We start from the raw sequence: 22,453 nt of genomic DNA on the forward strand, positions 1-22,453 counted from the left end.
GATGATCTTAAGGTCCTTGCCAACCCTAACGATTCTATGATTCTATAAACAGTATTATTAGGAAATACATAGAGGAGCAGAGAGCCTTTTAGTATTACAGCAGAAAATGTGTCTCTGATGGGTGTCTCTGTGAAGATCTGCATTCAGAATGCAGAGCTACAATGGGCACACTGTTCAATACAGTTCTTTGTGCTGTCTAGAATACGGAGGTTTTTTTTTTATGGGTGCTTAAATGTTTTTTGAATTAGTCTGACTGCCCTGATGCTTGAAGTTAATGATACGTGGTGGGGATTGTCCTGAAAATCTAAGAGCAGTTTTGAAGAGTAGACCTGAAATACACGAGAGGTTGGTGGTGATCCACTCCCTGTCTCACCTCTTGCTGCACAGGGTTATGAGGAGGGGGTGGAAAAAAGAGGACGTGCTACCCCAGTATTACTCATCACCACCTGTTAAGCTCAGGGCCCTCTAGACACAGAGAGCCCATGGCTTGGAGAAAGACCCACTTCTTTTGAGCTCTACATGGTTGGGTAGTATGCAAAGCTATACCCCAACATAGTGCTTCACGTGCTGCTGAGGGCGGCCTCCCCACTCCCTGCAGAACCTGGGTGCAAGGACCGGCCACCTTTCTTGGGCAGCCTATTTTCCTCACAGGAAGAAGAGACAATATGGAGGCGTGCTGCTAGAGCATGCCTTCTGTTACTTGCTGTTCCTCCATAACTACAGCCACTCCTGATCTGTGAACAGATTAGTGCTTTGGGGAGGAGGAAAACGCCGCCATTGCTCACTACAGCTCGTGCTGTTTTCAGGCCTTATCAAGAGGAGGAAGGCTGGTATTGATTTGAGAGAAGACTTCTGGCCCTCTGGTTGCATGTGTGCCTTATACTGAGAACCCCGTGGCCCTGTCCATCTATAAGTCTCTACATACCGTTAAATATTGACTTGGAGAAATCTCCAGGAACTTGCCAACAAAGTTTAAGTTAACAAGCAGGTATTCTTTATTGCAGCACCAGAAGACACGGGGAATTGCTCCTCCTAGCATGTCTCTGTGCAAGTGATAAGCAATCTGTCTTTACATAGTCACTAAGCATACGTATTCGTTATGGACATGCATATTCATAAGGTTACTTATGTATTACATCGTTCTTCTAGAAAGTTTCTCCCTCATGCACACAAAAATGTGGTAGCAGTCTTTTGGGGTTGTTTACTTCTTCCAACAGTCTTCATCACTTTGCTGTTCCTTGAACTTCTGTCCTGGCAGCCTTTGAAGCACGCACAGTAGATAAATGCTTATGCCAGCTTAATTAGTTTAGTAACACCACTACATAATTGAATGATTTCTCCATGTCCTTCTACTTATCAGTTAACTCAGATACAACTCATCCTGAACATCTGCTAGTTTCAGATTATCTACATGTTCTGTTTTGCTTACCATAAATTTCTTACAAGGTTACAACATCCCAGAACTATGTCAACTACGGTCATTTGTCTTATACAAGGATGATCACTAAGCAGAACTAATTTACTTACTTATAATAGGTTATATTTCAGCCTATATTTCTCTATTTCAATACCCCTTTTTTCTATTCCTTTGCAAATTCTTTTGCAAAAGTTTCTTAAATCATTCCGTTCTAGAGTTTTTCTAAAATATTCTCCAGTTTCTATCTGATGTTTAACTGTTCTCTTGGTTCATTACTGATTATTTGCAACACCAAAAGGAACACATGACTATTATACCTGTAATCAAACCCATTCCTATTATTACTAATACAGTTAAAAATAACTGTCTCAACCAGGAGAGACTGGGTACCCATGATGTTAATTTTTCCCAAATTTCCTCAAATCACCACGAGGTGTCATCCTGCGTCACCTTACAAAATATTTTCATTGATTACAGAACAAACTCCTCCTTGAGATGCTAACAGTGTACTTAATGCCACTCGGTTTTGGAGTGCTACTTCAGACAGGCTGGTTATTTCTTCTTGTAATGCTAGAATAGCATAAGCATTTCAATTTCCCATTTCCTCAATTGCTGCTATTTACAATCACTTTCTCTAATTCACTAAAACCTACAGATGGAATAATCTATCTAACAACAACAAAAAAAAAAGCAGTGTTTTGCTCTGCTATGGGATTATATCCTCGTTTGATTTATTTATTAAAACTACAAAGCCAGGTTCCAGAGGGATGAATGTCAATTACTGTAAAGTCGGGAATCACTACTCCTAGTGTGCATGTTCCTTTCCAGTTAGGAGGCAAAGCCTTTTAGGCATTTTCTCCACATAACCAATACCACCCTTTTCCTTCAGGAACATTCCAATAACCAGTTAAAGGTTTTCAAAGATGAAGTTGCACTGCCCAGCTGTAATATGGGTAATTTCTACTGACATGTTGCCTTGCGGTCACATTTAACTTCTGACATATTCAAGGCTTGAATCCTTAAAACCTATAAATTTGTATGGCTCTTGTTGGTATAAACAGGATCTTGCCACAATCTATTCCAGTTTGTCTTAAAGGGGAAGCCAATTAAAGGAATACCCGGTCTCTCTCCTGATTTAGGTAGCTGAGTACAGATCTAACAATCACTCTTGTTTAAGACACTGGTAACATTTTGTATCAATCTCAGATACAGATTTTGATTCCATGCTTCTACACCTATTATTATACAAGTCCAAATTATGATAGATGTAGTCTCATGTGTGGGTCCTGAACACTCAATGTGCCATACTTTTTCTCAGTTCTGGTGTTTTTCTGGTTCTGGCTCCTTCTTAATTCTTAGTAATGTATCCAAGCAGGTTGCTCTTTTATCTTGATTGCAGTGAAGGTGATCAACAGCACCTGATATGGTCTATTCTGCTTCTCCTTAAGAGGATTACCTGTAAAGTTCTTAATATAAACCCAATTTCCTGTCTTAAAAAGATGAATAGGGTAATCTAAACCTCTGGCCCTGGTCCCTAACACTCTTGCTGTTTATTTTTTCGAACTGTTTTCCTAAGTCTACTAAGAACTGTTGAAGGTATCCTTCTCCTAGTTCTTGAAGGCTCTCCCCTTTAAACTGAGATTGGTATGGACTTCCATATAGAATCTCAAATGGGCTAATTCCTTCCTTTGACCAAGGTTTTGTTCTGATTCTTAATAAGCAGATGGTAATGCTTGATACCAATATAACTTAGTCTCTTGACAAATCCTTCCAAGTTGTTATTTAATTAAGTGATTCATTTTTTCCACTTACCCACTGGCCTGAGGCCCATATGGGGCATGTAATTGCCAATCCATTTCCAATTTCTTGCTGATTTCTTGTAGTAATTTTGCACTGAAATGTGTACTGTGGTCAGAGGAAATAGTTGCTGGTACTCCCAAAATGAGATATTATTTCATTTAATAGCACATTAATCACTTTTGCCCTGCAAGGGAATGCTTCTGGCCACCCTGAAAAAGTATCTGTCAATACCACCAAGTATCAATAACCTCCTTTTCTAGGTAATTCAGAAAAATCTGTTTGCCACTGTTGTCCTGGATCATTCCCTTTTCCAGTTGTCCCTACCTGATTCTATTTTCAGTCTTAAGATTATATTTCAGACATAGTTGACATTGTTTTGTCACTAATTGCACTATGGTACAGAAATTTCTTCCTATGATCTGTTTGTTTAAATGTTTATACAAGGCATTACTTCCACAATGAATTTTGCTATGCTCTTCTTGTATGAACTTCCATAATTGATTATAGGGGATCACTACTCGCCCATCAGGCCTTTTCATTTTCCTGTCCTTCTAAGTCTTCAGTTAGTTTCATATCTTCTTTAGAGTACCTAGGTTTATTTTGCTCAATTACCTGTTTACCATCAGAAATTAAGGACATCACCTCAACTCTTTCTGTTTCTGCTGCCCATTTAGCCTCACGATCAGCCAAATTATTTCTAATCTCTTGATCAGAGTTACCTTTTTGATGTCCTTTCTAACATATGATAGCCACTTCATTAGGTCATTGTACAGCTTCTAACAATCGTAGAATTTCCATTGCATGTTTAATTTGTCTTCCCTGGGTATTTAAAAGTCCTCGTTCTTTCCAAATTGCTCCATGTGCATGAACTTCACCAAAAGCATATTTGGAATCAGTCAATATGTTTATCCGTTTGTCCTTTGCCAGCTCCAAGGCTCTAGTCAGAGCTATTATTTCTGTGTTTTGTGCTGAGGTGTTAGAGGGTAATAGTTTAGCTTCTGTTACCTTTGAAGTTGTAGTTATGATGTATCCTGCTTGTTGTTTACTGTCGTTAACAAAGCTGCTGCCATCAGTAAACCAGGAATCTGCACCCTCCAGAGGTTCCTCCTTCAGGTCTGGTCGGCTCGAGTATACTGTCTCTATAATGGCCAAGCAATCATGAACCAATGTTTCGGTGAGAACTTCCTGAAGGAAAGATGCTGGATTCATAACATTAGTGACCACAATTTCCACATCATCCAGTTCTACCAGGATGGCCTGATATTTCAAGAAACGCGATGACGATAGCCAATGAGTACCTTTTTGTTCTAGGACAGTTGATACTGTGTGTGTCACTAACACGGTAATCTTTTGTCCCAGTGTAAATTTTCAGGCCTCTTGTGTTTAAGATAACTGCTGCCACTGCTCTCAGGCATCCAGGCCAGACTTAACTGGGCTCATCCAGCTCTGGGTGCAGGGAGTGCCAGAGCCTGCTGCTGCCGGGGGAGGGAGGACAGCATTCCACCTGCGTGAGGTGTGAGCAGGTAGAAGATCTGCTTAGCCTGGTGGCAAGACTTAAGGAGGAGGTTGAGACACTGAGGACCATCAGGGAGTGTGAAAGGGAGATCGACTGGTGGAGTAACTCCCTGGCGGGCCAGTCAAAACGGTTCCAGGGAGATACCCCCCAAAAGGGGAAGGACCCCCTGCCTTCTCACACAGAGGGGGATGGCCTGAGGCAGCCCCTGCCCTGTAGCTGTTGCGCAGAGGTAGGGGACCAAAAAGACGACGAGGGTTGGAAGCGAGTTCCGGGTCGACGTCGTGGGAAACCCTCCCCCCTTCCTGCCCTGCTTCCCCAGGTGTCCCTCCATAATAGGTTCGAGGCCCTGGATCTTGAAGGAGAGGTAGGTGAGGATGTGGGGCAAGGCCAGCCCACAAGGCCACATAGGAAAAGGGAGTCGACTTTGCACCTCAAGACTGCCTCTGTTAAGAAAGAAAGAAGGGTCATTGTAGTAGGGGATTCCCTTCTGAGAGGAACAGAGGGCCCGATATGCAGAGCTGACCCTCATCATAGGGAAGTGTGTAGTCTGCCTGGAGCCCGGATCAGGGATATCACCAGGGCGCTCCCCAACCTGGTGCACCCGACAGACTATTACCCGCTGCTGGTCTTCCAGACAGGTGGGGAGGAAGCTGCTTCCCGCAATCTGAGGGGGATGAAGAAAGACTACAGGGCCTTGGGGCGGATGGTGAAAGAGTCTGGGGCTCAAGTGATCTTCTCCTCACTCCTTCCATCTTCCACTGATGATGTGGGAAGGAATGGGAAGATTCAGTTCATGAACAATTGGCTTCGAGACTGGTGCTACAGGCAGGGCTTTGGATTCTTTGATAACGGCTGGTTTTATAGGGCACCAGTCTGGACAATGACAAGTGAGAAAGGTTTGTCTCACAGAGGGAAAAGGATGCTGGGGCACGAATTAGCAGGGCTCATTTGGAGAGCTTTAAACTAGATTCGAAGGGGTATGGGGTTGTAGCTGGGCTTGCCCCAGTGGGGCAGCGCTCCAGAATTAATGAAGACTGGGAGGCCTCCTACAATCCTAGGGTGAAATCGGTGTGCTCAGCTCGCTCCCTGAAATGCCTGTACACCAATGCGCGCAGCATGGGAAATAAGCAGGAGGAGTTGGAAACCTGTGTTAAGTCAGGAGATTATGATCTGGTGGCAATTACAGAGACGTGGTGGGACAGCTCACATGACTGGAATATAGTCATGGAAGGCTATGTCCTTTTCAGGAAAGACAGGCCAGCCAGGCGGGGTGGTGGGGTTGCTCTTTATGTGCGGGAGGAACTACAGTGCACCGAGTTCTGTCCAGGGACAGATGATGAGCAAGTTGAGAGTCTGTGGGTGAGAATTAAGGGGCAGGCTGGCAGGGGGGATACTGTTGTAGGTGTCTGTTACAGACCACCGGATCAGGGTGAGGAAGTTGACGAGGCCTTCTACAGGCAGCTGAGAGCGGCCTCACAGTCACAGGCCGTGGTCGTCGTGGGGGATTTTAACTTCCCTGATGTTTGCTGGAAGGACCACTCGGCAACCCAGCCGCAGTCCAGGAGGTTCCTCCAGTGTGTGGATGATAGCTTCCTCCTGCAAATGGTGGATGAGCCGACCAGGAGAGGAGCGCTGCTGGATCTCATCCTCACTAACAAGGAGGATCTGGTTGAAGCAGTAAGGGTTGAGGGCTGCCTTGGTTGCAGTGACCACGAGATGGTGGAGTTCAGGATCTTGTGTGGCAGGACTAGTAGAATACCAAGTAGAATTGCAACCCTGGACTTTAGCAGGGCAAACTTTGGCCTTTTCAAGCAATTGCTAGGGGAAATCCCATGGGCAGGGCTGCTTGAAGGTAAAGGGGCCCAAGATAGTTGGTTGACATTCAAGGACTACTTTTTCCGTGCTCAAGATCGGAGCATCCCGACACGTAGGAAGTCAAGGAAGAGGGCCAAGAGACCTGCGTGGCTAAATAGGGAATTGCTGGGTATGCTCAAGTGGAAGAGGAGAGTTTACAGGTCATGGAAGGAGGGGCTGGCCACTTGGGAGGAATATAAGGCTGCTGCTAGAGGATGTAGGAAGGCAGCTAGGAGGACTAAGGCATCCTTAGAATTAAACCTGGCAAGAAGGGTCAAGGACAGCAAAAAGAGCTTTTTTAAATACATGGCAGACAAAACTAACACCAGAGGCAATGTAGGCCCACTGATGAACGGGATGGGTGCCCTGGTGACAGAAGATAAAGAGATGGCAGAGTTACTGAATGCCTTCTTTGTCTCTGTCTACTCTGCTGCGGGCAGTCCTGAAGAGCCCTGTACCCCTGAGACCTTAGATGAAGTCAGGTCGACGGAGCGGTTTGCCTTAGTCGATGAGGAATGGGTTAGAGACCAGTTGAGCAATCTGGACATCCATAAATCCATGGGTCCAGATGGGATGCACCCGTGGGTGCTGAGGGAACTGGCGGAAGTCATTGCTAGACCACTCTCCATCATCTTTACCAAGTCTTGGGAAACGGGAGAGGTGCCTGAGGACTGGAGGAAAGCAAATGTCACTCCAGTCTTCAAAAAGGGCAAGAAGGAGGACCCGGGTAACTATAGGCCGGTCAGCCTCACCTCCATCCCTGGGAAAGTGATGGAACACCTTATCCTTGGTACCATCTTAAGGCATATCAAGGATAAGAAGGTTATGAGGGGCAGTCAACATGGCTTCACCAGGGGGAAATCATGTTTGACCAATCTCTTAGCCTTTTATGAGGAAATAACACGGTGGATGGATGATGGCAGAGCGGTGGATGTGGTCTACCTTGACTTCAGCAAAGCATTTGACACAGTCTCCCACAGCATCCTCACGGCTAAAATGAAGTGTGGACTGGATGATCAGGTAGTGAGGTGGACTGCGAACTGGCTGAAGGAGAGAAGCCAGAGAGTTGTAGTCTATGGGGCTGAGTCTAGTTGGAGGCCTGTAACTAGTGGAGTGCCTCAAGGGTCAGTACTGGGACCGGTATTATTTAATATATTCATCAATGATTTAGATGAGGGAATTGAGTGTACTATCAGCAAGTTTGCTGATGACACTAAGCTGGGAGGAGTGGCTGACACGCCAGAAGGCTGTGCTGCCATCCAGCGAGACCTGGATAGGCTGGAGAGTTGGGCAGGGAGTAACTTGATGAAATATAACAAGGGAAAGTGTAGAGTCCTGCATCTGGGCAGGAACAACCCCAGGTTCCAGTATAGGTTGGGGAATGACCTGTTAGAGAGCAGTGTAGGGGAGAGGGACCTGGGGGTCCTAGTGGACGACAGGATGACCATGAGCCAACACTGTGCCCTTGTGGCTAAGAAGGCCAATGGCATCCTGGGGTGTATTAGAAGGGGGGTGGTTAGTAGGTCGAGAGAGGTCCTCCTTCCCCTCTACTCTGCCCTGGTGAGACCGCATCTGGAGTATTGTGTCCAGTTCTGGGCCCCTCAGTTCAAGAAGGACAGGGAGCTGCTGGAGAGAGTCCAGCGCAGGGCAACTAAGATGATTAAGGGAGTGGAGCATCTCCCTTATGAGGAAAGACTGAGGGAGCTGGGTCTCTATAGTTTGGAGAAGAGGAGACTGAGGGGTGACCTTATCAGTGTCTATAAATATATAAAGGGGGAGTGTCACGAGGACGGAGCCAGGCTCTACTCAGTGGCAAACAATGATAGGACAAGGGGTAATGGGTACAAACTGGAACACAAGAGGTTCCACTTAAACTTGAGAAGAAACTTCTTCTCAGTGAGGGTGACGGAACACTGGAACAGGCTGCCCAGGGAGGTTGTGGAGTCTCCTTCCCTGGAGACATTCAAAACCCGCCTGGACGCATTCCTGTGTAACATTATCTAGGTGTTCCTGCTCCGGCAGGGGGATTGGACTAGATGATCTTTCGAGGTCCCTTCCAATCTCTAACATACTGTGATACTGTGATACTGTGTTTTGAGAAATAGGCCACTGCTCTTTTATAAGGTCCCAAATTTTGAGCCAAAACCCCCAAAGCTATTCCCTGTTTCTCATAGGAATATAGCCAAAAGAGCTATAGTCCAAGTCCAGGAGCCCAAGAGCTGGAGCTCTCCCGAGTTCTGTCTTTAAACTTTTAAACACCTCTTCAGCTTGATCTGTCCATTTTTAGAAATGGTTGGATTTTCTTTTAGCAGCTCATATAGGGGTCTTACCAGAACACCATAATCATGGATCCAGAGTCGACACCACCCTGTTATTCCCAAAAATGTCTGGAGATCTTTAACCGTGGATGGTCGTGGTGTTTGACAGATTGCTTCCTTCCGAGCTGCTCCAAATTCTGTTGTCCTCCTGTTATTTCATATTCTAAATAAGATACTCGAGTTCGAATTATTTGAGCCTTCGATTTAGATACCCAGTATCCATTTAGTCCTAGAAGTTTAACAATTCTACAGTCCATTGAACACATTCTTTCTCAGTTTCAGTAGCAATTAACAGGTTGTCAACATATTGTAGTAAAGTGCCTGTCTGGGTGGGTGCTTCCCAGGATTCCAGTTCTCCTGCCAATTGATTTCCGGAAAAGGTCACACTGTTCTTAAATCCCTGAGGTAACATTGTCCAAGTGACCTGTGTCCTCCTTCCTGTTTCTGGGTTTTCCCATTCGAAAGCCAATAAATTTTGATTTTCTTTGGCCAGGGGCAGACAGAAAAATGCATCCTTTAAGTCCAGAATGGTAAACCAGTTCTGATTATTATTCAATTTAGTCAATAAGGTATATGGATTACTGGATATAAGGATACTACTGGATGAATATCATCCACAATTCTGTTAATTGCTCTGAGATCTTGTAACTTTTTCCATTGGATTTCTTTCCTGGCAAGATAGGAGTATTATCTTCCAATTCACATTCAGTTAATAATCTATATTTTGAAAAATTATCAATGATTTGATTTCCTTTTGATCCTCCAATTTTAAGGGATATTGTTTTATTCTAATTGGGCAGGCCCCCCTTTTTATTTCTACTTCAACAGGCAAAGCAATTTTTCATCTTACCTGGAACTTCAGATGCACATACTCCCAGATATACCTGGATTAAGGATTTCTTCTATTTCAGGGAGGTCCTCCTGTTTGCTTTTCTGTTGAAGATAAACTCAAAACTGCACTTAATTGATCATTTTTAACTCTTAATTCCATTTTGCCTTCTTTAAATGTTGCTTCTCACCCTAATAAAGATTTTTTTTGAGAATTTGGCACGTCTAAAAATTTATGCATTCCTATTTGTTTTCCCAATTTATACTCTAAAGGTTTCAGAAAGAATGCCCTTTGTTTTTTTTCCCCCCTTGGTGGCCAGTAGCTCCCACAACTGTAACAAATTCTTTTCCCTCTCACTCAACACCAAATATTTTGCTCCTGTATCCACTAAAAATTCCACTTCATTTCCTTTAGTCCCTAGCTTTAATTTAACCAGTGGATCTGCTAGGATAGATTCCCCAGGTCCCCATCAGCCTAGTTCTAACTCAGTCACTGAGGCTACCTTGTAGGTATTCCTTTTAGGGCAGTCTCACTTCCAACATCCAGATTCCTTACAGTATGCACACTGATCTGGTCTCATAGGAGAAGAATTCACTCTTTCACCACTGCCTGACATTCCTTCTCTACCTCTGCCTCATTCCCTCACATCAGTCCCTCCACCAGTTTCCACTTCTCCCAAAGCAGCCACTGTAGCCGTGGCTATAGCACGACCCAGCTTTTTCTTTACCTGTTCCCGATTCCTATACGCTGTCCATGCTTCTTCCTTTATTTCTGTTTGTATTTATCTGATAAATTCTTACTCTCCTCGGGACTATAGTCTGTCAATATGTCTGATATGTGGATTGACTCCACAACTCGTTAAAGTTGTAAAGTAGGTATGCTTTTTATTCAGCGCTGAGACGCACAGGGATAATTCCTCAAGGTCATGCTTACCTCAGTGTTGTTTCCCTCTACATTTATTCTCTAAAGTTATATATATTCATAAGGTTTCACAGTACGCCTATACATATTCATGTCCTATCCCAGCTTCATATTATAATGAGCTAGAAGGTCCTTTGCGCCTGTGCAGTGCCCCCTCTGGTCATGGGCAGGGGTCTCAAGGTGAAGTAAATTAGTCTTCCTCCTGTGGGTAAGGGTCTTCAAGATGAAGTAAACGAGTCTTCCTCTTATTGAACTTTTCACCTTTTAGTCTTCACGTATGGCCTTAGGGTTTGGTCGGTGTCCCAGCCATAAACCATCTGCTTCTCCCTCTTCAGGCGTCTGCTTTTCCTTATCAAAAGCTGGTTATCAGTAGAATGAGGCATCTGCTTTTCCTTGTCAACAGAACCAGGTGTCTGCTTTCCCTTATCAATAGTTAGTGCCTTTGTTCTGCTTAGTAGGTATGATAGGTACAGACAATACTTTTGCTTAAGCAAGCGAATTCCTCTAACCCACTTGTACAACCCCTTGTACATTGGTTAACCCTGTATCATGTCTATACCTTTAAACACAGGAGCTGCGTGAGCTCCTTCCATTTTTATTTTTTTTTCCTCACAGTTGCTCACCCTGCTCTGCAACAGCTGCAGATGCCTGCCTCTGAAACAGCACTTCTGTTTTAACCCTTTCTTAACTCTGAATGTGAATCTGCTGCTTGTTGCCAGTGACAGCAACTTCTTCCACCTTATCAATATCAGATAGGACAGATGCAGAGGGTGTTCTTCTCGGAGGTACCTGTGATACATAATTCTCCAGTCTATCTTCCCGATTAGTCTGTTTTTTTAATTTTAAACAGCTTTCCCCAGTATCATAGGCTCAACAACATCCTCCAGCTTAGCTTTCTGCTTTTCCCTGTCCTTTTCCAAAGCCAAAATTAAGGGATCTGGCAGAGCTATATTAATTTTGCTTTCCGTCTGCCACTCCAGGTGGTTTCTTAAAGTGAAAAACATATCTGCATACATCACTTCATCCCAATTTCTTTGTCCCCTTAAGAACAACATCAATTGCAACAATGTCTTATAGTTCAGAGTTCCATTTCTTAGGCCATTTTTCCTTATCTTCTGAAGTACTTAAAGGCCACCATTGATTACAGTATTTTATCAAAGTTTTCTTGTTTACCGAGCTCCCAGGAGACCCTTCCAGCTCTTTCCAGTGTGCCAAAATACACCCTAAAGGACTCTTTTTCAAGATTTCTTCACTCTGTTGATTTCCCATTATTAATTTCGCATTCACACACACACACGGGATCTCAAAGACACACTCCAACAGTTACAATACTTGAGACGTAGACTAAATTCAATCAAACAAATAACAATTAATACTTGAGACAGAGACTAAATTCAATCAAACAACAATTAATAACAGTTACAACATCCTGTCGCCAATACCAAAATCGTTACCACAACGAGCCACAAAATAAGTCAAATACCAGTAAAATCAATAACCGCTTCAGCAAGACACCCCCTGCATCTTGCAGGGCCTAAACCACAAGACGCGCCCTGTGTCTTGCAGGTGTATAACAAACGGACGCTAGCAGCTGGGTATACGCCTTTACCTACGAGATTTCCTACCTCGATTTACAGGCGGCTTCCAAACCTTGCGTATGCTTACCAAACCAATTTAGTTTTTATGTAAGATGCCTCCTGCATCTTACAGGCTATATAAAAGAATACCTTTCGTAAAGATGATTCTTGTCTGCTCCTGCAGCAATCTAAGTCGAGAGGTCAAGTTCCCGAGGGCCCTAGGGAGTTCTGTCCTCAGCGGGTCCTGCAGCCTAGCAGAGAGGGTCCCATCCGGGGTGCCAAATTGATTCGGAGAAATCTCCAGGAACTCGCCAACAAAGTTTTAAGTTAACAAGCAGGTATTCTTTATTGCAGCGCTGGGAGACACGGAAGATTGCTCCTCCTAGCGTGTCTCTGCCGTATTGCTAAGCAATCGGTCCTCATAATACTCACTAAGCATACATATTCATTATGTACATGCATACTCATGAGGTTACTTAAACATTACATCATTCTCCTAGAAAGTTTCTCCCGCATGCGCACGAAAATGTGGTAGTGGTGTTTAGGTGTCGTTTACTTCTTCGAACAATCATCATTTTGCCGTTCTTTGAACTTTCGTCCTGGCAGCCTTTGAAGCATGCGCAGTAGATAAATGCTTATGCCAGCTTAATTAGTTCAGTAACACCACTGACCTAATTGAATGATTTCTCCCCATCCTTCTACTTATCAGTTAACTCAGATACAACTCATCCTGAACATCAGCTAGTTTGTTTTGCTTACCATAAATTTTGTGCAAGGTTACAAAGTCCTAGAACCACGTCAACTACGGTCATTTATCATATACAAGGATGATCACTAAGCAGAACTAATTTACCTAGATTATATTTCAGCCTATATTTCCCTATTTCAATACCCCTTTCATTCAGTCTCAAGAGGCGCTGCATCCACGAGCGCAGCGAGCCTCCCCACAAGACGTGCGCCACAACACCACCCTCCGCCTTCCCACTTGTCCTGCCGGTGCAGAGAGCGCAACTTCCGGCTGTGTCATTCCAGCTGCGCCTTGGAGGGTGGGGACGGTGGGAGGGGGCAGTGGGACTGCCGCGGCGGTGCGAGTGCGCATGCGCAGCGCGGGAGGCTGGAGGTGGGGAAGATGGCGGACGGCGGAGCTGAGGGGGCGAAGGCGAATCGGCCGCAGCCCGCAGGAGGTGAACATGTAGTGCCTCTCGCCGCGCAGCTGCGGGGTGGGCGGGTGCCCGGGCTGGTTTCCTAGGGGTGGGGGAATCTTGGTACGCTGCTCCCGGCAGGGCAGGCCTGGGCCGGACAATAGCGGGTAGAGGGGGTGGCCCAGCCTCAGGGGGCTGCGCTGGGGGAGAAGCGGAGGATTGGCCCTGCCCTCTCCCAGGCCTGAGGATTAGCCTTAGCCCTAAAGGATCTTTTTAGAAAAGGGGATGGTTTCTCCTTGCCTTATTTCTTTCCTTCCGAAAAATAAACTAAAAATAAAATAAAATAAAGATACGCGGTGTACTTATGCCGTGTATTGCAAGAAATTTGGTTATTGCTGTTGGCAAGGATGAAAACAACGCCTTAAGGACCAGCTTTTAGCAGCTGTGGTACCTTTCAAAAATGAGTACGGTGAATAGTTCTTACTTGTGTCGTTTTAAGCATCTTGATTTTTTTGCTTGGCATGAATGTGCATGTTTTCTGTTTGGTTTTATGGTATTTATACTATGCACATTCCTGTCATCTTCCATATGAGTTACTGTGAGATATCCTGGAATTTTTAATAATGTTTATTTCCTTTCTTTCCCCAACTTAAAATCTAAATTGCAAATATTAAGGGCTTGGGTTTTTTTTATCACTGTTTTATTGTTTTGGTTTAGAATGTTTAGGGCTGGAAAGGACCTTAAGATCGGGGTAACCTGTTCCAGTGCCTCACCACCCTCACATTAAAGAACTTCTTTTATCTAAGCTGAACTTCCCCTGTTTGAACCCATTACCCTTTATCCTATTGCTGCAGTCCCTCATGAAGAGTCCCTCTCCATCATCCCTGCAGGCTCCCTTCAGACACTGGAAGGCTGTTATGAGGTCTCTATGCAGCCGTCTCTTCTCCAGGCTGAACAGAACCAATTTTCTTAGCCTGCCTTTGTATGTGAGGTGCTTCAGCCCCCTGATCATCCTCATGCCCCTTCTCTGGGTTTTGTTTGTTTGGAGTTTTTAAGTATATCTGTAGGCAGAGAGAGCATTTGATCTGTTGAAAACTTAAAACAGACTTGCAAATCTATTAGGATAGGCTCAACAGTTAATGTTATTCTTGATAATCCCTAAACCATGAACAATAATACTAAATTTTTTGTCGTTTCTTGACTCTTGGTTCTGTCTTGGCTTTAATGGGGATTTTTATATGTGTTCTTTTTTATTTATTTATTTTTATTAGTAGTACAGCAACTGAACAGTATCAGTTTGTCAGTTATCCATACCACTTTGTCTGCTTGTTTGGTGTGCTGGAACATGGTCTTAATGAATTCTGGTCCATTAGATCTAAGGAGGGATACTTACTCCCTGACGATTTTGGAAAGCAATTTAGAGTGTTTAACGTAGACCCCACTGATCTTGGCAAAAGCCAAAGTTAACTTAGTTGTGGCTGGTTTGTTCCTGCTGCCACCAGTGGTCACACTCCATGGGGCATTGTCAATCTTTGCCACTTAAATCACCTAGACAGTGAAAGTTGTCCCCTTACGTAGTTTTACTGAAACTCATCTGTGAAGTAGGACAGCTTCTTATTGCCATGGTCCATGAAAAGAGCACTAGTCAGACTAGTTTTGAAATAGTACTGGTGCTTTCCATAGGTGAAGTAGCACCTGCTTAACATCTCTAGGAAATTATAAAGAAGCCTTAATGTTTTGAAAATACATATGCATTGGCATGGGAGATGGGAAATGCCTGTTTAATGAGTAATACAGGCCTGCTTTTCTGTTCCCTGCGGAAATAGAATGGCGCAATGGCTCTCTCCCCACCTACCCCAATTGTCCTATGCCTTTTATAGCTCCTTCAGCAAGTATTTCTCTCAGCAGTCTACAGTTTGTCCTAAGTGGAGCCTGATAGAAGTAACATTGAGAATGCAGTGGAGATAGGAGCTGGTGTTGAAAGAGAAGCTATTTATTATTTTGGTAAGAAAACAAATGTGGGTAAATTGTATTTGGCTTCATCTTGGGCTTAGCAATATTCTGGAATTTGCAGCCAAACAAGTAAGCTGTAGTTTAATTAGCTTCAAACTAGCATTAGTGTAGGGACCTGCAGTGGTACAGAGTGACCTGAGATATGGGCTGCTGGAAATCTTTTATCTTAGAAAAAGATGATTTTCAGGCCCATGGTCCCAATGCCTCTAAGGGTAGTGAATTGTCTACCTGCCCTTGGATCACCTTACAGTCTCTAGTGCTGTAGGCTGGACTTGCAATTGAATATTCTTTTAATGTGATTTGATGGACTGCAGACTGCTGTTTTGGAAACTGTGCTAAGAAAACCAGTACCCAAGGTCACTTGTGTAAATTTTGCTTTTGTCTCTTTCCTCCTTTGTTTATCACTTTTATATCGATATTTTCTGTGTTGAATTTCTAGTGGTGCAGATTAGTACCATTTTTTAATAGTGAAATTGATTGCAGGCTGGGTTTTGGGTGGTTTGTTTTGTGTTTTGTTGGAATTTTTTCTTTGATCTGCTATGTTTCCAAAGGTGACTAATCAGTTTTTGTTCAAATCACTTCTTACGTTGCTAGCTGGTAGAGTGAGGTAGAAAGGTTATATTCTGTTGCTTATGATTTGGGAAATGGCAGAAAAATATATATAGATGGTGTCCCAAGTTTTTCTTTCTCCTCTTGTTTGCTTCCTTTTTTTTTCTCAGAGCTACAATCTTGTTGACCTTGAGTTCAGACTAGCTACTCTCCTACTGCTCTATCTTACTGAATAGGTTTTTGCTGTTAGAAAGCAGCACAAAAAGCTTTCTTCCCTGATGGTCTGAATTTGCTGTGCATGGAGGGTCCTCTTCTCCACTTGGTACAATGAGGAACTGGTGCTAGCTCCAGTTTTTCTTAGACTGATGAGTGCATGAGCACTTCCCTGTCCAGTCCCCACTGCATTTAACCCCCTTCTGCTACTGCAATGATTTGCTTATTGCAGCAGCAGAGAAACATATTCTTGATGAAGCATTTGTATGTTTAGAATGAGTTTACCAGGGACACCTTTGTCTCTTGGTGTAGCTGAAGCCAAGTGTATAGGAATGAAAATGTGATTTGAGTGGGTTTTTTTTTTCCTCTGTGTATCATTTTTCCGCTGCTATGTTTTCCATGACTTTAAACAAAACCAGAAAAGATGAACTCTATATATATGTTTTTCTCGTGCTGATTCCTTCCTCAAACAGAGCTTGGCAGATATATTACAGATGAGATGCGGACAAGCAGTGACTTGAAACATGATTGAGAAATTTGGCCTCACTGTAGTCACTTCCACGATTTTAGAGTTGTGCCAGACAAGCCTAGAGACTGGCATGAACGTGTTTTTATAGAAATTCAGTAGAATTAATTGTAGCTTAGATTTGGAATTGGGATTTCAATTATGAAAGCTTATCTATGGCAACTTAAACCCTAAAAAGATTTAGTCATCTACATTTAATTTACTACATAACCTTTGACTTCCATACTAAATAAAGAGATGGTGCTTCAAGATTGTTTTCCTGGCTCATACACAAGAAATTCTTGACAAGTAGTGGAGTGTTTGCAGTTTCTTCTTCTCTTTGTGTTTTGCTGTCCACTAGATGTACATTGGTGGAAACTGCTGTCACTAAAAACACCTTACCTATTGCACCCAAAGTATAATGCTTTTTGAGGTTGCTGCTCCCATCAGTCTGCTCAGTAAAAATAGCTCATCTTGGTAAGTTGTTTCGACTTCACCAGGACCTGAAGAAGAGGCAGAAAAACCTGTGAAAACTAAGACTGTTTCTTCCAGTAATGGAGGAGAAAGTTCGAGTCGCAGCGCAGAGAAACGGGCAGCTAACGAAGAAGCTGAAGACTTCACCACAAAGCCTGCTCCTGCCAAAATGTCCAAGTTTGGATTTTCCATCGGCAGTCAGACAACAAAGAAGGCATCTGCAATATCCATCAAACTAGGAGCAAATGTAAGTTGTCTGAGGGCTTTTAATTTTAGTGAAACTGAGGCAAAAGGGGAAATTTGGGGATGCTTCCTTGCAGAAGGAAAACCTTGAATTACATGAGGTTAACTTGGATAATGTTTAAGGAAGCATTGCAGGGCCAGCTGGTCATGCCTGTGTAAGTACTTCAAGACAATTTAATACCAGGTCATTTGTTTCAGGAAGCATAAGACTTGATTGAAATAAGCTGTACATCTTTTGACCATGCAGAATAATCTTGTAATGAGATTTGATAGGTCTGGAATAATTTCCTGTGGAAAATGGGCAGGCTTGTTAAACTATACAGGCTACTTTGAAATGAGTGCTGGGAGCTTCGTTGCATAGCCTGCTTAAAGCTACAGGAAAGCTAGTACTTTCTAGGTAGTTTAATAAGTCATCTTCCACTCCAAAGATCTTACTTAGCATGGGGAGGTATAGTCTGTGTTTCATGACTTTGCCTGTTCTTTACAAGGATAGTGTGATTCATTTATACTATATGCAAGAGATGAGGCTTTGTTACATAGGTTTCTAAGAATTTTGAACCCCTTTATTGTCCAGTATAAGACATCCTTGCACTTGTTCAGGTATGAATCTGATGCGTGTCTTTACTATCGAAGTAGTCTTCTGCTAGCTTGGGCAAGGACAAGTCAGATGCTGCTTCTCTGTTTAGTACAGTTAATTTACACTTCCCACATAGCGCTGTGATGGATATGTTATAGATACTTGTCTGGATGAAATTCAAACTATAATTATGAAAGGCTTGCACCTCCAATGCCAGCATTTTAGAGATCTGCAGAAAATGAAGAGAATGTTCTGTTACTTTGAGATGGGAGGGAGCTGCAGACGGGCACATTCAGGGGTCTAAGTGCAAACGGGCCAGCTGAGACTTCAGAAAAATGGACAAAGCTGCCTTCTCTGAGCCACTGATGTTGAATTGTTTTAAGCAGGAAAGCTGTTATCTTGTTAAAAGACAATATTTATCTTCTTGGAATTGATGGATAAGAATACTCCAACAGAATAGTGGAAACAGTGACATAGTGAAATTTTGAATATCACAACTTACTCAGGTTCTGATTTAATTGCTCATGTCATGCTCCAGTAGCTGCATATGCCTGCAGCGTGCAAGAAAGTTACGGCTTGCTTATGGGAAGTTGTAATGAGAAGGCTTTGTCTGCTGTTTGGAGTGTCTCTCACAAATAGCAGCTGTTTTCCTTTTTCATTAGAGAGAAAATGTTATCCGCTTGTTTCTATATTATGTTATCTGCCTGTTTCTATAACAAAAACACTTCCCCTCCCCACACCATTGCATGTTTCAGTGAAGATGTTGGCTTCATTTTACCAAAATACCAAGGGTAGCTTATTTGAGTTAGTAGACTTACTTTACCTTTGCACTTGTTTTTTTCCAGAAGCCTAAAGAGCCCGTTCCAACCCTTGCTCCAAAAACCCTTTCCGTAGCAGCAGCTTTCAATGAAGATGAAGATGTGAGTAATAAACCAGTGATCAACACAACTTGAAGTACCGTTGGTGTGGGTTAGAGCTAGCTGGAGAGAGTGGATCATTTAAGGCTCTTTACATACATGTCAGGGATTGTCAACCCAGAAACATCTCCTGTGTTTCTCTTTAAGAATGTGCAACTTTGTAGCTCTGCATTGGCTCAAGAAATCATTAAAGTGCTGATAACTTTTCCCTGAAAATGAGATGCCCACATAGTTTGAATTAATGGTTGCTTTCTTTGGAATTAATAAAAGGGGGAGTGAAGGAAAGTTATGCTGCTTCTGTTTTGCTCAGTATTTTATTGTCATGTTACTGATCCTTCTTACATAGAGGTGAGCAAAGGAACTTGTATTTCTTTATGTCAAACCTCAGTTTTGTCCTAAGTCATTTTGCTTTTCCATAGGGCTGTACTCTGTACTTTATCTTGTCAGGCATTTGAAATGTTCAAAAGGTAGTGCCCAGCCACACTTTAACCTCCTTTCTCTCTGTAGAGTGAACCTGAAGAAATGCCTCCAGAAGCTAAGATGCGCATGAAGAATATTGGAAGGTAGGTCAGCTTTTAACTGTGGTTTTGGGGAAGTGTGAGTGCATTAAAAATACCTTCTGCAGCATGGGTCAGATCTTGCAGATGGCTTAGAAATATAGGAAGGTAGACTAAGATCAAAAAGGTTTTCTCAAGAAGCAAGAAAATGTTAATACAGTTATTTTCAAATGTTCCGCTGTAGGTTAAAGTAGCACATTTACATTTGCACTTTGAATCCTGTTTGCCTTCTTTTTGAGGAGGAGATTGATTCTATATTAAATAGAAGTTTGTGTTCTTCTTGGAAAGGTAGTGGGTGGGAGTTCCTGCTTGCTGCTAAACTTTGTCTCCTTCTAGTTGTCCATTTTATAAATTGCCTTGAAGTAGGATAGTCTGGTCAGATTTTTAAACTTCTGTGCAACTTCAGAATCACCTCTTTCAGAGAGACAAAGAATAACTTGTTTGCTTTTAACACAAATCGATGTAATTCTTCTGCTTGTCCATTTATTTTAGGATTGCTCCTATACCATCTCACATTTATGGTATTTTCAGAGGAGGCTTCACCTAAGTTAGGGATGAGTTTTGAGCATGTATATTTTAAAGGTGTTTGTCATGAGAGACTGCTTTTAAAGTCAGTCCCCTGGAGGTTCACTGCTGTTCAATGGGATTTTTATTCTCCTTGAGCAAATTTGGATCCTCAATTTTGTAGTGCTTTTAACAAATTCTTCAGAGCAGCAGTTACTGCCCCTCCCACTTCCTCTGCTGGCCCATCGCTTTCCTCTTTCTTGATGTGCCACATAAAGATCAGTTCTGTGGCCAAATTATAGGTGCTAATAGAGAGGACTCCTGATGTAAGGGAAGGAAACGCATGGTAGTTTCTGGTGGCAGGTTGGACCTGAAATTGGTGCTTTTAGCGTCATGTTGCACAAACTGCTATAGTTGAGCTGACTTTCTTAACTGATCTTGTTTTACTTTCTACAGGGATACACCAACCTCAGCAGGACCAAATTCCTTCAACAAAGGAAAGCATGGGTTTTCTGACAACCAGAAGCTATGGGAACGAAATATAAAATCTCATCTTGGAAATGTCCATGACCAAGAAAATAACTAAATGATGTGGATTGAGAGTTGGGTGTTTGGGGGGAGGGTGTAACATTAAAGGAGCAGTTTCCTTTTTTAAGAATGTTATAAGATTATCTTTGGAGCCACTTTTTTAAGAGTTTGAGGGGTACACTAATAAATGAGTTTGAAATTAGAGGTAATTTATGTTTTGTATACAGATTTCAAGGCATTTGCTAATTTTGTAGTTCCATGTGATTAGTTTCAAAAGGTTACAGATAATAAAGAAACTGGAGTGGTACCTTTTTAAGATTTTTTTTAATTTTTTTTAATTCTGTTTTTCTGGTTTTGGTCAATGAGTAGTTAAGGTGGATGAAAAAGGTTACTGTCTCTTTAATGAGGTTAACATTGAATCCTTTTGCATTCTCACTTCTGGCTCCCTCTTTATAACAGGAGAAGCAGTTGACTCTTTGCAATACTTCTAAAGAGAGTCAGCATTGTCTTGTGCTAGAAGTGTTAGTGGACTATTAATTTGAATATAAACTTATGCAGGAAATACAACCTGGATTTTTTCCTCCCTGCAGTCACCTTTTGTTGTGTCTCTGCAAACTAGGAATTATGTTGCTCTGAGTGGCTCTGATAACTTAGCTCTAATTTTAAGACTTCATGCAGGATGTGTAACCTTCTGTGGCCTGTTTCATCCTCAGGATATGGGCCTTGTCTGTATATTAGATACAGTCTGTAAAGAATATTCACTACAAAGGTAAATCAGTATTTTCAGTGTGCTCCTCTTAAATCATTAGCTTCAAGTAGTGCTTGTTAGCATTTCCATGTGGTATACAAAAACCACTACCAAAAAGACAAGCTAATGTACATTAAGCTTCACGTTTGGTTGAAATATTTTTCTTTCTTTAAAATGCCTAGAAGGAATAAAAGCCACACCAAAAATCGGTAACTTACTGCTTAAGTATGAAAAAACAAAAAGATGCACTTTCCCTGTTTTGCCATTTGAAAAATATGCCTTGATGCTGGTGACCACAGTGAACACTATCAGGTTAGAGAAGATTGCTGTATTTGCAGTCCTAATGCTTCTAACAAGAGTCAACTTCAGGACTGAAGCTCAGCCTTTTCCTACCCACCTGCCTTTTGTAGCACTTGTCAACGATGACATTAGTTTGCTCAATTTAATTTCCTAGGTGTCATACTGCAGAATGGTGCTGTAGGATTTCAAACCTAGTAACAAGTGTATAAATTTCAGTCTAATTTAATTGTATATTTTTAAACCATTTTACAAGCAGAACTAGTTAAACGGAAAGTTATCAACAGCAATAACAACCCCTTCTCTCCAAACAAGCATACAGTTCTTTTTTAATTCAAATACCTGATAGTGCCAGCTACTAAATTAATTCCAGCCTGGAACTGGTCATGGAATTCAGTATGTTAATTTCTTTCATTCTCCCTTTAAAAACTTTCATAATGCTGAAGTTGAACCTGCGAGTGCAGAAAGGAAAGTGCATCTTGAAGTGTATTTTTTTTTTAGTTTTAGTATTATTATTTTAGGAAAACTCTGACTATTTAGACTTTTGAGTTTGTAAGTTCTAAAAAATATTTTTTTGTATTTTTGTATTGTACGTGTTACCTTTTTTCTTTCGAAGTCTGATGCTGTTCAATACCTGTAACTATTTTCTTTTAAAGACTTGTTATAAACGTAACATAAAAATGAATACTTTTTTTTTGTCATAGCAGAAATCTTTGGTTTATTTAGAACAAAAACAAAACATACTCTCAGAACTGACTTTCAGGACTTCCAAAACTGATTTGGGCATTACTGGAACTAGGCGAGGCAAAATGAAGCATTTTACTTTTCACTTCTTTTCATCACCTGTGATTATGTTTGTCAAAATAAATCCCTTTAAGATAGTGGTAATTCACAGTGAATAACGATTTTATCTTGCTCCTTAGTAGTTGCTTGATGCTGTCTTAGTCACTTGTA

At 42.2% G+C, this 22,453-nt stretch overlaps 1 protein-coding gene and 1 long non-coding RNA gene across 3 annotated transcripts; one reads left to right on the top strand and one right to left on the bottom strand.

The window, feature by feature from the left end:
- Positions 1–862: 862 nt before the first annotated feature.
- Positions 863–9,261, bottom strand: LOC133269790 (uncharacterized). Of its 2 annotated transcripts, none has more exons than XR_009743544.1 (3): positions 8,918–9,261; positions 4,223–4,356; positions 863–1,259 (listed from the first exon to the last, which is right to left on the bottom strand). It is a non-coding gene; the product is annotated as an uncharacterized LOC133269790 (long non-coding RNA). The 2 variants fall into 2 exon arrangements; XR_009743543.1 differs by lacking the exon at positions 863–1,259 and adding an exon at positions 2,095–2,873.
- Positions 9,262–13,361: 4,100 nt separating this feature from the next.
- Positions 13,362–22,182, top strand: PCNP (PEST proteolytic signal containing nuclear protein). The gene is made up of 5 exons (XM_061454427.1): positions 13,362–13,416; positions 17,137–17,375; positions 18,794–18,868; positions 19,373–19,428; positions 20,383–22,182. Exons 1-5 carry the CDS (start codon positions 13,362–13,364, stop codon positions 20,510–20,512), a joined length of 555 nt encoding a protein of 184 aa, XP_061310411.1. The 3' UTR covers positions 20,513–22,182.
- Positions 22,183–22,453: the final 271 nt, after the last annotated feature.

Source organism: Pezoporus flaviventris, unplaced genomic scaffold (assembly GCF_033815535.1).
Source record: "Pezoporus flaviventris isolate CSIRO_AGI_PZ_B2104156 unplaced genomic scaffold, CSIRO_AGI_Pfla_v1 ptg000015l, whole genome shotgun sequence".
NCBI lineage: Eukaryota > Metazoa > Chordata > Aves > Psittaciformes > Psittacidae > Pezoporus > Pezoporus flaviventris.

Excerpts from the sequence above, each read along its gene's own strand:
- PCNP (XM_061454427.1), top strand. The coding sequence starts at position 13,362 with ATGGCGGACGGCGGAGCTGAGGGGGCGAAGGCGAATCGGCCGCAGCCC. Across the intron at positions 17,376-18,793 it reads CCATCAAACTAGGAGCAAAT|AAGCCTAAAGAGCCCGTTCC; the intron begins GTAAGTTGTCTG and ends GTTTTTTTCCAG. Across the intron at positions 19,429-20,382 it reads CGCATGAAGAATATTGGAAG|GGATACACCAACCTCAGCAG; the intron begins GTAGGTCAGCTT and ends TACTTTCTACAG.